This window comes from Ceratotherium simum, chromosome 38 (genome assembly GCF_057802395.1).
Source record: "Ceratotherium simum simum isolate JZ-2026a chromosome 38, ASM5780239v1, whole genome shotgun sequence".
NCBI classification, from domain to species: Eukaryota; Metazoa; Chordata; class Mammalia; order Perissodactyla; family Rhinocerotidae; genus Ceratotherium; species Ceratotherium simum.
The window spans coordinates 12,620,327-12,633,671 of NC_141937.1; the positions used below are offsets into that span (position 1 = coordinate 12,620,327).

A 13,345-nucleotide genomic window follows, 5' to 3' on the forward strand; every position below is an offset into this window, starting at 1 on the left:
ATTCCACCAGGTGTAGTTTTTGCATTGTAGGTTATAAGATTTAACAGCTTCATTACTTAAGATTTGATCATGTCACTTCAATAACCAACTATCCTGGGACTTAGGCAAAAACATGTAGATACTGCAAGTATGGAAATTTTTTACTTGGTTTATTTGAAATTACAAGCTGGAGTATTTGGCATTTTTAGATGACCAATTACCAGAGCTCAATTATTTGGATAGAACATTAAGCTAGAAACTATTATAAGGGCTAGGATGCTTATTTTGCCCATGGATAACTTGAAAAGTTAGTTACTAATAAAATCTAGGTTCCTTTCTTTCATTGAAGTACTTTGTAATTTCATAACCAAGATTACACCATATTTCTATGCCTACATTCTCACCTTGTTTATTTCCCTTGCTGCTCAATTAAAAGTAGAAAAATGCTGTTTGTCTCATGAGGAGTGTCTGCTGAAATTTCTAGCCAACTTTCAGAGATTTAATATGAATATTTAGTCATTTGTGTGTGTTTAATTCCTTTCTCTCGGGTTGAAGGGAAAAGGGGGAGCTTTCAATTGTGGTGTTTCTGCAGACAACAGCAGCGTATTTTTAATGGTCGTAGCTTATTTTGGCAATAGAGGAAAACAGAAAATACACGGTAAATTTGAAGAGGTCAAACTGACCAAAAAAGAAAAACAAGAGAGACATTTTGTAAGACTAAAAACAAGATCAGAGATATATTAACAAAATAGTTAATATAGCAAGAGGTTCTGAAAATTTAAACTGAAATTTTAAAAACAAGCAGAAAGTCTAAGAACAGCAGGATTTGGAATATTTACCTACTGACTTACTGATTGGATAAGAATGACTATATTGGGTTTCTTGAGCTTAATTCATTAAGTATTGACTTTCTAGATGCCTTGGGCTGTTCTCAGCACTGGGATACTGCAATGGGCAAAACCAAGTCCCTGGACTCCTGGGCATCTCAGGGGAGAAACAGAGAAGGTGGTAAGTGTAGACCATGTCAGCTTGTGGTAACACGAGGGATTTGGGGTTGGGAGTGGTTACAGTTTATAAAAGGTCTGGGAGCAAGAGGCATGTTTAGGTTTCTTAAAAGGAAATAAAATTGCCACTACCTTCTCACACCACCCTGCGTATTCGGGTGTCTGGTTTAGAGCTTACAAAGCTACCCCTGGTCATTTAGAAAGTGATGACTTAACGCTGTATCACAAGAGCATATATCCTTGTAGAGAAGCTCATAATGTTTTCCTGAATAAACACGAGGCCAGGAAGTTCTCACCTAATTTGGCTGAAACAGGAACGCGGTTCTTAAGGGGCACCAGGCGATCCTTACATGTTTTCTCCAGGGGTAGTTCACACTTGATGTGACGCCTGAAGTTTTCCCGCAGAATAGATCGAATCACCTTGACGATGTTGGTTTTGCTTTCATTGTCACTGGTGGGGGAAGAGAGAAAACAGCAGGAGTGTCCAGAGTGTCACTGTGTTTCGATGCCACATCCCCTGGCCATCCTGTAGCACAGTACTGCTCAGGACAGGCTGAGGGCAAGTCACCCAGCCTCTCTGTCTTGGTCTCCTCACTTACAAAAGGACTGAGAACTGATCGTTCTTGAAGTTCCTTCAAACACTAAGATTTGGATATATACCTAACCAATGTATTCTACTAGAGCCACAGTTGCCATTTTGGGGAGGGTGGGTGTGATCCTGAAGTCATCAAAATTCAGGAAGTCACTAAAAATAAACTCGCTTTTTTAAGAGGACACGATTCTATCTTATTCCCATTGGCTTTAATTTTTGGAAGTCTGTAATACCTGCAGCACAACTGAAAGATGGTTTCTGGCCGTCCTTCTATTTCTGACTTCGTGTGGATCAGCTCCCATATGGAATTATTTTCTGTCCCTGTGAAAAAGGAAATGGAAACAAGAGTCTACAACTTTGCCAAAGACGCTGCGGTTAAGAGCACTTGTGAAGTTTAAAACTCACGATTTAGTGACTTTAAGAAGTCAAATTTTCCCAATCCTGACTCATCATTTTCCTCTGTGACTCATTCTGTAGATGACTTTCACAAATAGTTACAAAAAGTTAAATACTTTTCAGTTACTTTTTACATTTCCTGCTGGAGTTTTCCATCCATTCTAGTGCTTCCTACCTCTGGATTCCATCTCTCTGGAAAAAGGTTAAATGGGTCCTGTTTTTCAACCCCGTTCCTTGGAAGGAACAGTAGGACGTACTCATGCACTTCAAGTAAAAGAGGCCGGCCCCAAATTCAGTGATGTTCTGGGAAATGTAAGCACTTCTGACAAAAATTAAACAAGGACCCAGAAGGCCACTGCACACTTTAGCCTGTTGGTCCTTCCCATCACCAGAGGCATCGTCACCAGAACACGGTTATTCTGGAAGGATCTCTGAACGTATTCCTGAGTCGAAGATTTTTTTTCTTGTTTTTATATCACTTATGATACTGCTCAATATTAAGGAATTTTTTGGTGTATCTAAATTTGTAAAAATTTAAATTTGGGTACCTTTGTTTCTTTAAAAAATTTTAGGGTATCAAGGATATTAGGCAGAAAATAAAATGTTGGAAACTGTTGATAGTGAAAATAAGCAAACAATGAAGAGAGGTATTTGGCAAAGAACAGCCCTCCATTGGCATTTACTGTCCCCAAAAGACTATAAAGAAACATCAAAACAACCTCTTGCGCTCATTTTCCTTGCCTATAAAATAAAACAGCAAAAATTATCCTCAAAGTTCTTTCCTACTTTTTCATTCCACAGTTTAAACAAGTGTCTTAAAATATTTTTTTCTGGCACTGTACCACACAAAACAATTACCTGCTGTATTCCCCAGTCTGACTTGAAGTGCGGATATGGGGATCAACCAGCGAAATTTAAATGGGTCCAAGTCAGCAGAGCTGTGTGCCGGCCGGGAATTCGAGGGCTGTAATACGAAAGCCCACCAGGAAAAGTGTTAGAGCAAGCTCTTACCCAGGGAGGATGTGCGCACAGTATGGAAGCTTTAAGTTCTGTGTGCGAGGCTCCTTGCAGCTGTGTGGGTGTTCAGGGTGCAGAAATGAATCAGGTCAGCTGTGCCCCCAGTCCTCAAGCAGCTCACAGACTGGGTGGGGATAGGGCAGAGTCATGGTTTGGGGGGCAGAATTCTAAATTCCCAAGCAAGAATGACAACCAAGTCTTCCCCGTCCACACATTACCACTAAATGGTAAACTAATGGCTTATGGTATTCACAGCTAAGCTTTTTCTTTTTTTTGAATCAAGGTAAAAGGCATTTGAAAGCGAACCAAAGTGACACAGACTCTGATGTGTATGGAGCAAACACGGGCCATTTTCAGAGATATAAAAGCTGATTTTCTATGTAGGCCCCAGCATGGGTGTTTATCTATATCTTCTTTTAAAACAGACATTTTTTGTGGGGAGAATAAATACCTTGAGTATTTGATTTGGTTAGTTACCCGGGGAATAAGTAACATCCGTCAGTGAGGTCTTGGTGCTTAGCAGGCTTTCCAATTCAACATGAATAGGGAGACATAGCCATGAAAAGGTAGCTTTCATTAAAATGAATTCTTGTCTTACCAATTTCTTTTTCAGTTTGCAGTTTTCTTTATAAACCAATATGACGGCTCTCTTAAAAACTAAAGAAAGGAAAAGAGAAAGAAAAGTCTTTCATTATTTTATACAAACTCTTCCAAGATTGAACCAAAGCTGAATGTTTTAATAGAACAAAGCTCTTCAAACTCATGAAGCTCCAAGATCCCACCGTGCCAGCACATGAGTGACTAAATCGTACTTCCTTCTGTTCATATTTGAATTATGCAGAAGTACCTGCTTTTTAAAAGCTATTATCTGAAGTATATCCTGGCTTTTTTTTCTTTTAATTCTTGTTTTGTTTTATTGAAAGCTGAGAACATGGCGTTCACCTAAAAGAGAATACAGTGTCTATTCTCGCTCTCGGGGCTCTCAGTGAGAATTAAGAGATTTTGATGTGCAGCAAACTATTAAGATAGCAGGTTTCAAAATAGCCTCGGCAGCTCTGTTCCTGTAACACTTGGTGAGAACCACCAAGCCAAGTAGCAGACGAGAGAACAAGATAATGAATATGCAGAGCGACAGAGTTTTAAATAGTTGGAGGCTGGCGGTGTTAAGTCAAAAGCCATGACAGCAATGATTCTGACTCCTTCTGGAAATCAGGAATTAGCTGGACTGGTGGGTTTGGCAAGTGCTTCATTATTTTCAGCCTCTTTTAAGTTTATGTCCTTTGAATACTAACCAAATACTGTGAGCTCAAGGTCCTTTCTGGCTTTTCCTAGAGACAAAAACGGATTCAACCAGGAAACTGTAGAGTGCATCAGAAGTTCCCCCATTGAAAGTTCAGTTACCTGCATCATAAAAACAGGAGATAAAGAAGATGTGGAAACCCCAGGGTAGGCTGTCTCCTGTTACAGAGTGAATCACATGTATATGGTCATTGCTAAAATGCAAGTGTATTTCAGTTTGATTTTTATGGTCCCTGTAAACATGGGGCCTTAAATAGTGGAGGTTTTAAACATGAGCTAAAGGGGCCTGCCTGGTGGTGTAGTGGTTAAGTTCGCACGCTCCGCTTTGGCGGCCTGGGGTCCACAGGTTTGGATCCCGGGTGGGAGCTGACGCACTGCCTGTCAAGCTATGCTGTGGTGGCGTTCCGTATAAAGTAGAGGAAGATGGGTATGATGTTAGCCCAGGGCCAATCTTCCTCAGCAGAAAGGGGAGGATTGGCATCGGATGTTAGCTCAGGGCTAATCTTCCTCACCAAAAAATAGGAGCTAAGCATCAAACTGTTTGGAAAGGAACATAAATGTGAAGGCATTTTGTTTCAATGCACACATTACATGTGGGTGAGACATGCCTTGTAACTTCCATAGCATTAATTCCATCACAGTGTCAAGTTCATCCAAAGTGCCTTTGTTAACATTTCCCCCAGGCTCTGGTATATTTACCACCTCGAATCCCTAAACTACACTAGGCCTGCTAATAAGAAAAGTATGAACATTGAAACTGACTGTTGTAAAAATGAAACTCCAGCTGTTTTCTGTTCTTGCCTTTTTCTACTTAAACTATATTCCTTCTTATATGTAGACTTTAAAAGCTCAAGATTCTAAATTTAGTAATCAGCCAGAAAAGAAAAATATAGAAATTGTCAAATTCCACTTAAACTACTTTTATAAATAAGGATGTAGCCACCAATATTTGATTAAAAGAGAAAAAAGAGGAAAAGCTCTAGATTCTCTCCATGTGCTGGCTCCCACTTCCTTTATCCATCCTGCCCTCTGCCCGCCCAAGCTCTCCGTACATGTTCCGGCCTCTGGGATTTGTCTTAAGCTCATGCTCCATAGGAGAGGAGGAGGAGGTAGGGATATGAACTCAGTGAAATTTATTGTTTTCTTTTGTACAACGTTAACAGGACGTAAGGTTATGTTTTTAAAGCAATGTAATGAATTTTATGTTACACTTATACCTAAATTGTGTGGCTTATTATAAGCATTGAGATCAAAAAGAAAATTTTAGGCATTTTCTCCTCCAGGAAGGCCCCCATGGGTGGTCCAGTCTGGAGGTCACCTACAGACCCAATGCACATGGGCATTAAACCCCAGAATCCGGAAGTCCCGCTGACCTCCTTCTCTGTCCCACTCTGCTCTGCCACTAGCTGGTCAAACACGGTCCCATAGTCCTCATATATCTTCTGCATCTCATTGATGTGGCTCGCGACTTTTTCCATTGCCTTTAGTGCTTCTGCAAAATATGAAATATTTATTTGATAATTTTTGTTTTTTTGAAATCCTATCCAACAGCAGTAATGAAAAAGCTCAAGATTCAAGCCGGCATTTGAGACCAGTTCTTACTAACAGCGGCATTATTCAGGTATGGTTCACACAGCCCACTGTAATCTAGTCGTTATAATGAAGAACAGTAGGGTTTTCTTCCACCTCAAATTCTCTTTGAAATGAGGCCGAACCCAAGTCAAAAGTATCCCTAATAATAACAGCTGACATTGATGGAGCAGTTTCTATTTGGCAGGTGTTCTGACAGGTGACTTACGTGAGTCATCTCATTTAATCTCCACAATGACTCGATGACTGTAAGATCTGTAGTCAAGCCCATTTTACAGATGAGAAAACTGAGGTGCAGAGGGGTTAAGTGTTTGGCCAGACTTCCAAAAACAGAACAAAGATTGGAGCCAGAATTCAAACCCAAGGCTGACTGGCCACAAGATACCTGCTCTTAAATTTTGCTTCCCCTCCTGGACCAGTTACCGGAATTGTGATCTATAATAATTTCTTAAAAAGAACTTAACGCTGTCTCTGTAAATGCCTGATTGCCAGAGCAATTGTTTGAATTTTTACATGGCATTTGCTTATAACTTTCTGCACAGGTGTGTGAAGGACAAAATGATTTCGTCAAAGTCAAAAAGCAAAATTTCGGGTCACCACCAAATTCACTGTTTTTCATACTTTGTTCTTCTCATTCAGTATTTTAATTCAGTTGGGGGAGTTTTAGAAGGCAGTTTTTTAACAGACCTCTTTTAAAGATCATCCGAAGGCAAAATGAACTGTTCACACAGTATTTGAATGCTGATCATAATTTGTATCATTTACTTACAGAATAACTTTCATACAAAAAGTATTTTCATATTCTGTCCTTATTACTTATTATACAAAAGTATGCTTGTCACAGAAAAAGAACTAGTTTAATTTACACTCTTCTCAGTATTTGTGATTCAGTAATACTAATATTTATTAATAAGTTTGTCTCTCTCTCCACGTGCTTTATTACATGTAGCTAATGGGACCTCCTAGTTCTGACATGTGGAGAGAGCAAACCACTCTCTCTCTCTCGAGTTCAAACACAGCATCTCTTTAAGGGATTCACTATTTACTGTCAAACCGAGGGGCTTTGTGTATTTGAGAAATTGTATCTTAGGCAAAAATTTCTGAGGTTGCAAGAGAAGACCCATCAGAGTCAACTTGAAAGCATAACTGTCCTGGGGAGTCTGGTTCCAGAGTCAGGCTCTGCTCTGACGCCTCCACAAGGTGGAGCCTCACCCAGCATATCTGATCAGCAGCACTTGGGCACAGATAACACAAAACTTCACAAAGCCCTAGGAAAACAGGCCTGATTTTCAGTTCTGGCAGCACCGTTTGCTAACCAAGTGACCTGAACTCATTTATTTCAACTCACTGAGCTTAAATTACCTTCTTTTGAAAATGAAAATGGAATCATCCCTCTAGAGGGGTTTGGAGCTACTCCAATGAGGTGATTTTTGCCTATCTAAAGGGATGGCCATATATCTAGCTATCGTCACAAATGAAAATTATATCTAAGATTAACAAGCGTGGTACTGGGAAATGTTTCAGAACATGAAACTGAGCAGGGAAGAGGGGAACTGTAGGCCCGGGGGTGGCAGCAGTCACAACCCGTGCGCTTCACACGTACCCGTCAGGTGGTAGTGCTCCTCGCTCTCGTGGTCCGTCAGGGACACCAGCTCCTTGAGCAGCAGCGGGTATTTGAGCACCCTCTGAACCGGCTTGATGAGGAAGGACTCCAGCGTGGAGGAGTGCTGCTTGGTGGGATTCCGGGCATCCAGAAAAGCCTTGAAGGCTTTATCCGTTTTTGCTACAGACAGACAGACAAAGACCCTTAGAAGAGCAGAGCAGGATGAACTAAATTCTACTCCATTTAGCTTTTAATGGAGTTACAGATCATCCTCTTCCATAGCCCCCCAGTGCCATCCTTTAATAAAAACCCAAATGCGCCAGTGGGTCAAGCACCCAGCTGTCAACGTGGATGCCGCCTCACAGCTCTGTGGCAGATCCCGCTAGCAAAGGGAGCTTACGAGGCTGCCAGACAGTACCGTCCACACACCAAAGCAGAACACCGAGGCGAAACGTGGGAATGTCTGACTTCAAAGGCACATTCTTATGCAGACCCACGAGAGAGATCGTTATAAGTGCCTAAAAGCGAGTTTCAAGCAATTCATAAAGCCACAAAACAGTGTTCTCCAGACCCTACACCATACCCCCAAAAGATTCATATGAAAAAATAAACCAGTATTTTTTCTACTACCCCAGCACAAATTGTTACTTACATTCTATACACTTAAGGGCTATTTGTAAACAATATCTTTTTTCCTGTCACAGAAGTTGATAAGCCCTGCAGCCTTCACCTCCACAGCTCCAAGCAGTCTCATCCTTCCACCAGAGGGGACGCTCAGGCCCCTCTGGGCAGTGAAAACTCCCTCTCTGCTTGGTGTCTCAGTGTCGTGAAGGGTGCACACAGGAATCAGAGTGCACTGAGTTTGGGAGCTCCAGTGGATTCCACCTGCTGTCACGGGTAGACCAGCTGTTTGGAATTCAACTAATTTGAATGAAGATATACCCTTTTTTGGGGTTTTGTTACAAAGGCAAAAATCTACAGCTTCTAAGCGATGCAGTACCATTTTGAATGTGACTACCAGACAAAGTAGATGGTGAGATGATCCTTCATCTTTATGACAAAGAAGGAACTGAGCCAACCGCTGGTATGCTTTTATTTTACTGTATGCTGTCAATAAGAAGGTGTTCCTGGGAGGAAATGCTGATGGAATCAGAGCTCTGTTTAAAGGACAAAAAAAGACAGACTTGGGCTGGGTCTTGTTAATTCTGAAGTACTCCAAGACTCCATTTTTTAAACTTAAGCCTGTTCTTCTAAGGTTCTGTAAAGTTCTGGATTTAAACCAAATGGTAGAACTGCGTCAGCGGACCTGGTTAAACACTCTCAGTGTTGGGATAAACCTCTCCAGACCCTCCGCGACAGTACAGAGAGACCTTTCCCTGGTTTTGAGAAAGAAACATTGCAGAGCAAACTCTGGGTCCTTGTTGACAACACCATTAAGAAGCTTTTGACGACAGGTAGAAAAAGGGGCTGGAATTTACCTTGGCTGCTACTGCCCTGTTGACCCAACTAAAAAAGGTCAAATACAGAACCCTCCTCAAACATCTGCCATTGTCACGGAAGAGAGCCCTGATGCACTGGCTTCTACAGAGGTAAAAATCATAATGGGGGTGAACCGCATGAGGCCATCCTTAATTCTGAAGAAGGCATTCAAGTCATGGGGGAAGTCATTTTTATCCTAGAAATTTAGGATATTATAACAGTACAAGCTTCAGGAGGTTCGTATCTTATTTCCAAGTACACTTGAGAGAATACACGTAGCCTGGTGACCTTTCCTGGACACAGTTCAGATGAACTTAAATAGGATTACATATATTTTCATAGACGCCTTCCACTGTGGGAGGCACAAGGGGAAAGACCCTGAGGACCTACACGTGTTTCATGTTCTCTGTGTAGACTGAATTACTGCCGCTCACAACCTTGAGCTTAAAGTCCTGTGCCTGCATCACTGATTTTTCCTCCTCTTGTCTCTGCCACCAGAAATGAGAATTCCAGAGAATGGTACAGGAGAACATCTTCTGAGAGACACAGATTTGAGAATTCTAATCTCATACCTAAAGAGGTGTGTGGTGACTGAAAGAAGCCTTCAGTAGCAGAATAGCCTCAGGGAAGCATTCCTGGTTTAGGGTATTACAGGAATAGATTGCGCATCAGGTTGAAGATATAGTGATGGAGACTGCAGCACAGAACCCCCTCCATTACTCCTGCACCTGAAGGTCACTGCTGTCATCAGATCCTTGAGCCCAGGCCGGGCTCACTGCCTGGCCCATTACTGAAAGCCCAAGTGGATCAATGTACTGGCCGCCTGTGCACAAGCTGACCCATTGCAAGTCAGCAGGCAAAGCTAAGCATCTCTCTCAGCTCCACAGAGTCATGCTTGCTGTGGCATGAAGGGGAAGAGCCATGAGGCTTCATCACCCAGGTCTAGACTTCAAGGAAATAAAAGTCTTCAGTTAAAGCCAATAAAATAAAATAAGATGATAAAAATGTGGAGAGATGAAAGGTACTTCAGTGATAGCATGTGGTCACTGTTGGTGATAAACGTTAGTTTTTTTCCTGGTTTCACCAAAGAGGCTTTAATTTTAGTTAACACACTTCTGGTGAGTTTGGTGGTGGTTGTTTATAGTGGTTCCTCAGGCTTAAGAAGAAGGTTAACAAGACAGAAAGAAATGGCACACATTTCTTTCTACCCCTATCCAGGGGCTCATGGTTACAAGTTTTTAGATCAAGGAATTTGGTGAAAAAAGAATACAGATGTACTTGAACAACAAAGTGGCACGTGGCAAGGCAACATCTCTGCACTCAGGCACACACATTCACTGTTACCAATAAATTGAAATAAACTGAAAACTTTCCCTTTAAAATCTGTCAGTTTCGGGGCTGGCCCTGTGGCATAGCGGGTAAGTGTGCGCGCTCCGCTGTTGGCAGCCCGGGTTCGGATCCCAGGCGCACACTGACGCACTGTTTGTCAGGCCATGCTGTGGCGGCGTCCCACATAAAGTGGAGGAAGATCGGCACAGATGTTAGAGCAGGGCCAGTCTTCCTCAGCAAAAAGAGGAGGATTGGCATGGGTGTTAGCTCAGGGCTGATCTTCCTCACAAAAATAAAAAATATAAATAAAATAAAACCTGTCAATTTCAAGGTCAACAATGGAGCATAATGGATTAAAACTGCACTTATCCCTACTTGTTAAATACAAATTTACTCTTTGTTAACAGTTAAAATACAAAAGCACAGCTATAAAAGGTGTGAGCAACTTACCTCGCTCTAGAACCTTCTGTACTTTAATATGATTGGCACAGAATCCGCTGTACAGTTTAAAGTGGTCCGCGTAGTAAAGGAAAGAGCCTCCAAGGGAAAACAGTAGTTTCTAGAAGGGGAGGGGAAAAGTCACATCACATGTGGTTTAATCAAAATGTCTGCTGGCTCTGGCATGGCATCTGACTGCGTTGGTGTCTCCATGGCATTTGTCTTTCAGATGCTGGAGCACTAATGCCTCCGAGAAGTCACCAGCTGAAATAAGCCAGGACCGGCCCATTTGCCCAGTGGATGGAGAACAGCCCGGGCATTCCCCTAGCAGATCTTGAGTTTGACTAAAAAGTTGCTGGCAGCAGAGCCTATTGTCAGAGTGTGCCATCAAGGACAAGAAAGAAAGTTCTATAAAAACACATCTGACACAGTGAGATATAAATGATCTGAGAGGCTAATTGATAAAGCCAACTCTGCATTACTTAGGACCAGTGATGCTCTCTGTACACTTCCTTGGTCCCTTTCTACTGCCTTCTGCCTTTCCGTCCCTGGAGGGCTTCTTGCCAACGACCGATGCTCACACGGGAGACAGAGCTCCATAGAAGAGAAGGCGCTCTCAGAACAATTTACAACCTATGGTTTCATCCCAGCATCACACGACCATGGAGATGAAGAAGCAGATGGAGTAGGTGCTCTCGCTTCAGAAGCCACTGCCCTAGAGATCCTTCAGCAGAGCTGAGTAAAGAGCATGGGCGTGGCCAACAACCAGGCTGACTCCACGAAAGTTGTGCTGCACAGACCTCTGATTACCGGCAGCATTTACTCTAGGATAAAAATGTAGCCATCTTCGACCATCTGCCAGAGGAAAACAGTGCAACGAAAGCACTAAATTTATCTTTTCCATAGTCAAGGGACAACAAATTCTCTTTCAAGGGAGAATTTTGCACTGTACCCACCTATTTTTAATTTAAACCTAAGTCTAAAATACTTACTCTAAACTGCGAGGGGGTTTCAAGTATGTTCAAGTCAGATGATGCTGAAATCCCATCCTCCAGAGTCTCTAGAAACACCTTCTGAAATTCAAGCATCTCTGGCAGACTTCCAAAGAGTGACTCCATCTACGTGAAGACCAGGATTTGAAAAGAGGGTATTAGTGATGAAAATCTAGACACCGCTCCAGCCCTCAGATGCACAAATAAATCACAAGTCATTCACCAAGAAGCAGAGGGAAGTAAATCCTTTAAAGAAGACAGCATGTTCGTTATGGGCTATAACTTAAACACAGCGAGTTTTATAGCTCTAGTCCCTGTACACTGTAATTCTAAAATAACTTTTTAAGTGGCTATAAAACTTTCAGAATTCAAATTGGGGAAAAATGGAAGTCAGTAGAAAAGAACTAACTGTGATTTAACATTAAAAAGTTATGTATTAAAAAGTAACTTTTGGGGGCCAGCCGGTGGCGCAAGCGGTTAAGTGCGCACGTTCCGCTGCGGCGGCCTGGGGTTCGCCGGTTCAGATCCCGGGTGCGCACCGACGCACCGCTTGTTAAGCCATGCTGTGGCGGCGTCCCATATAAAGTAGAGGAAGATGGGCATGGATGTTAGCCCAGGGCCAGTCTTCCTCAGCAAAAAAAAAAAAGGGGGAGGATTGGCATTGGATGTTAGCTCAGGGCTGGTCCTCCTCACAAAAAAAAAAAAAAAAAGTAACTTTTGGTCACAACTTCTACTACAAAAAGGGCATGACAATCCTGTGTTTGTACACTCCTGCCACCGTGCTTCATGGGGCATAGGCCACATAAATGGCTTTGGAGGAGGCCACGTTTGGGTCTCTCTGAAGATCCTTAAGTTTTGGATGTTCTTTTGGGATCAGTAGATATAATCTCCTAGGAGATTCGCTAAAGGGCAAACAGAGACTAACGTATGGATCAGTGGACAGAGGGAAGGTGATTATTTACCTCATCCTGGGTAAGAAAGGTCTCATTTTGAAGTGGCTCCAGGTATAAGTCAAAGAGGCAGCTCAGATCCTGAAAGACATAATAAGAGAGTCTTGAACACTTAAGTCTCCAAAATACCCAGGAGTTTCCAGCAACCGTGGCTGGGGCTCCAGACTCCCATTAGGAATGATGAAGTTTATGTCTTATTGAAATTCTTGACCCTAAAAGCAGTTGTTGTTATTATTATTGCTCACCTAATTCAAAGAGGTTAATACTACAGTATGTTCAGCAGCTGGATTCCACAGTTTTCTTTATAGCTTGATCACCTACTCTGTTTAATGAAATATCTTGTTGGTAGAACCAGGATCTTTTTTTCGACTATGGCAGCAGGAGCACTCATGGCCCTGCAGGGGAGGTGAGTTCTGGCTAGATGCTTCTGTCAGGTGTGACATCTGGATGACCAGGGAGCATGGTGACAGCTCCAGTGTGGAGCTGAGAGGGACAGGACAAGATCTGGGGAGCTCCTCAACTTTGGGGTTGACACATTAGCAGAATTTCAAACTCCCATATTCAAATACAAGAAAATATTCCAAAGATTGGTAGTCATAATATTTACAATCAAGGCCATATTTGAGTCTCCAGTAAACTGGGCTCCAGCAAGGCAGAATAGTGGGAGTCGACTATAT

At 42.3% G+C, this 13,345-nt stretch overlaps 1 protein-coding gene across 6 annotated transcripts in view; it reads right to left on the reverse strand.

Moving 5' to 3' along the window:
* TIAM2 (TIAM Rac1 associated GEF 2) overlaps positions 1-13,345 on the reverse strand; it is a 220,996-nt gene that overhangs the window by 1,169 nt on the left and 206,482 nt on the right. For 5 of the 6 annotated variants that reach the window (XM_087425108.1, XM_087425107.1, XM_087425110.1 and 2 more), the window contains 10 exons: positions 12,681-12,749; positions 11,719-11,844; positions 10,739-10,847; positions 7,481-7,660; positions 5,661-5,779; positions 4,281-4,389; positions 3,587-3,645; positions 2,830-2,935; positions 1,809-1,896; positions 1,280-1,434 (listed from right to left, as the gene is read on the reverse strand). In XM_087425108.1, the coding sequence (XP_087281234.1) occupies positions 1,280-1,434; positions 1,809-1,896; positions 2,830-2,935; positions 3,587-3,645; positions 4,281-4,389; positions 5,661-5,779; positions 7,481-7,660; positions 10,739-10,847; positions 11,719-11,844; positions 12,681-12,749 (1,120 nt within the window). The remainder of the gene's footprint in view (positions 1-1,279; positions 1,435-1,808; positions 1,897-2,829; positions 2,936-3,586; positions 3,646-4,280; positions 4,390-5,660; positions 5,780-7,480; positions 7,661-10,738; positions 10,848-11,718; positions 11,845-12,680; positions 12,750-13,345) is intronic. The other variant, XM_087425109.1, reaches the window with a different exon arrangement.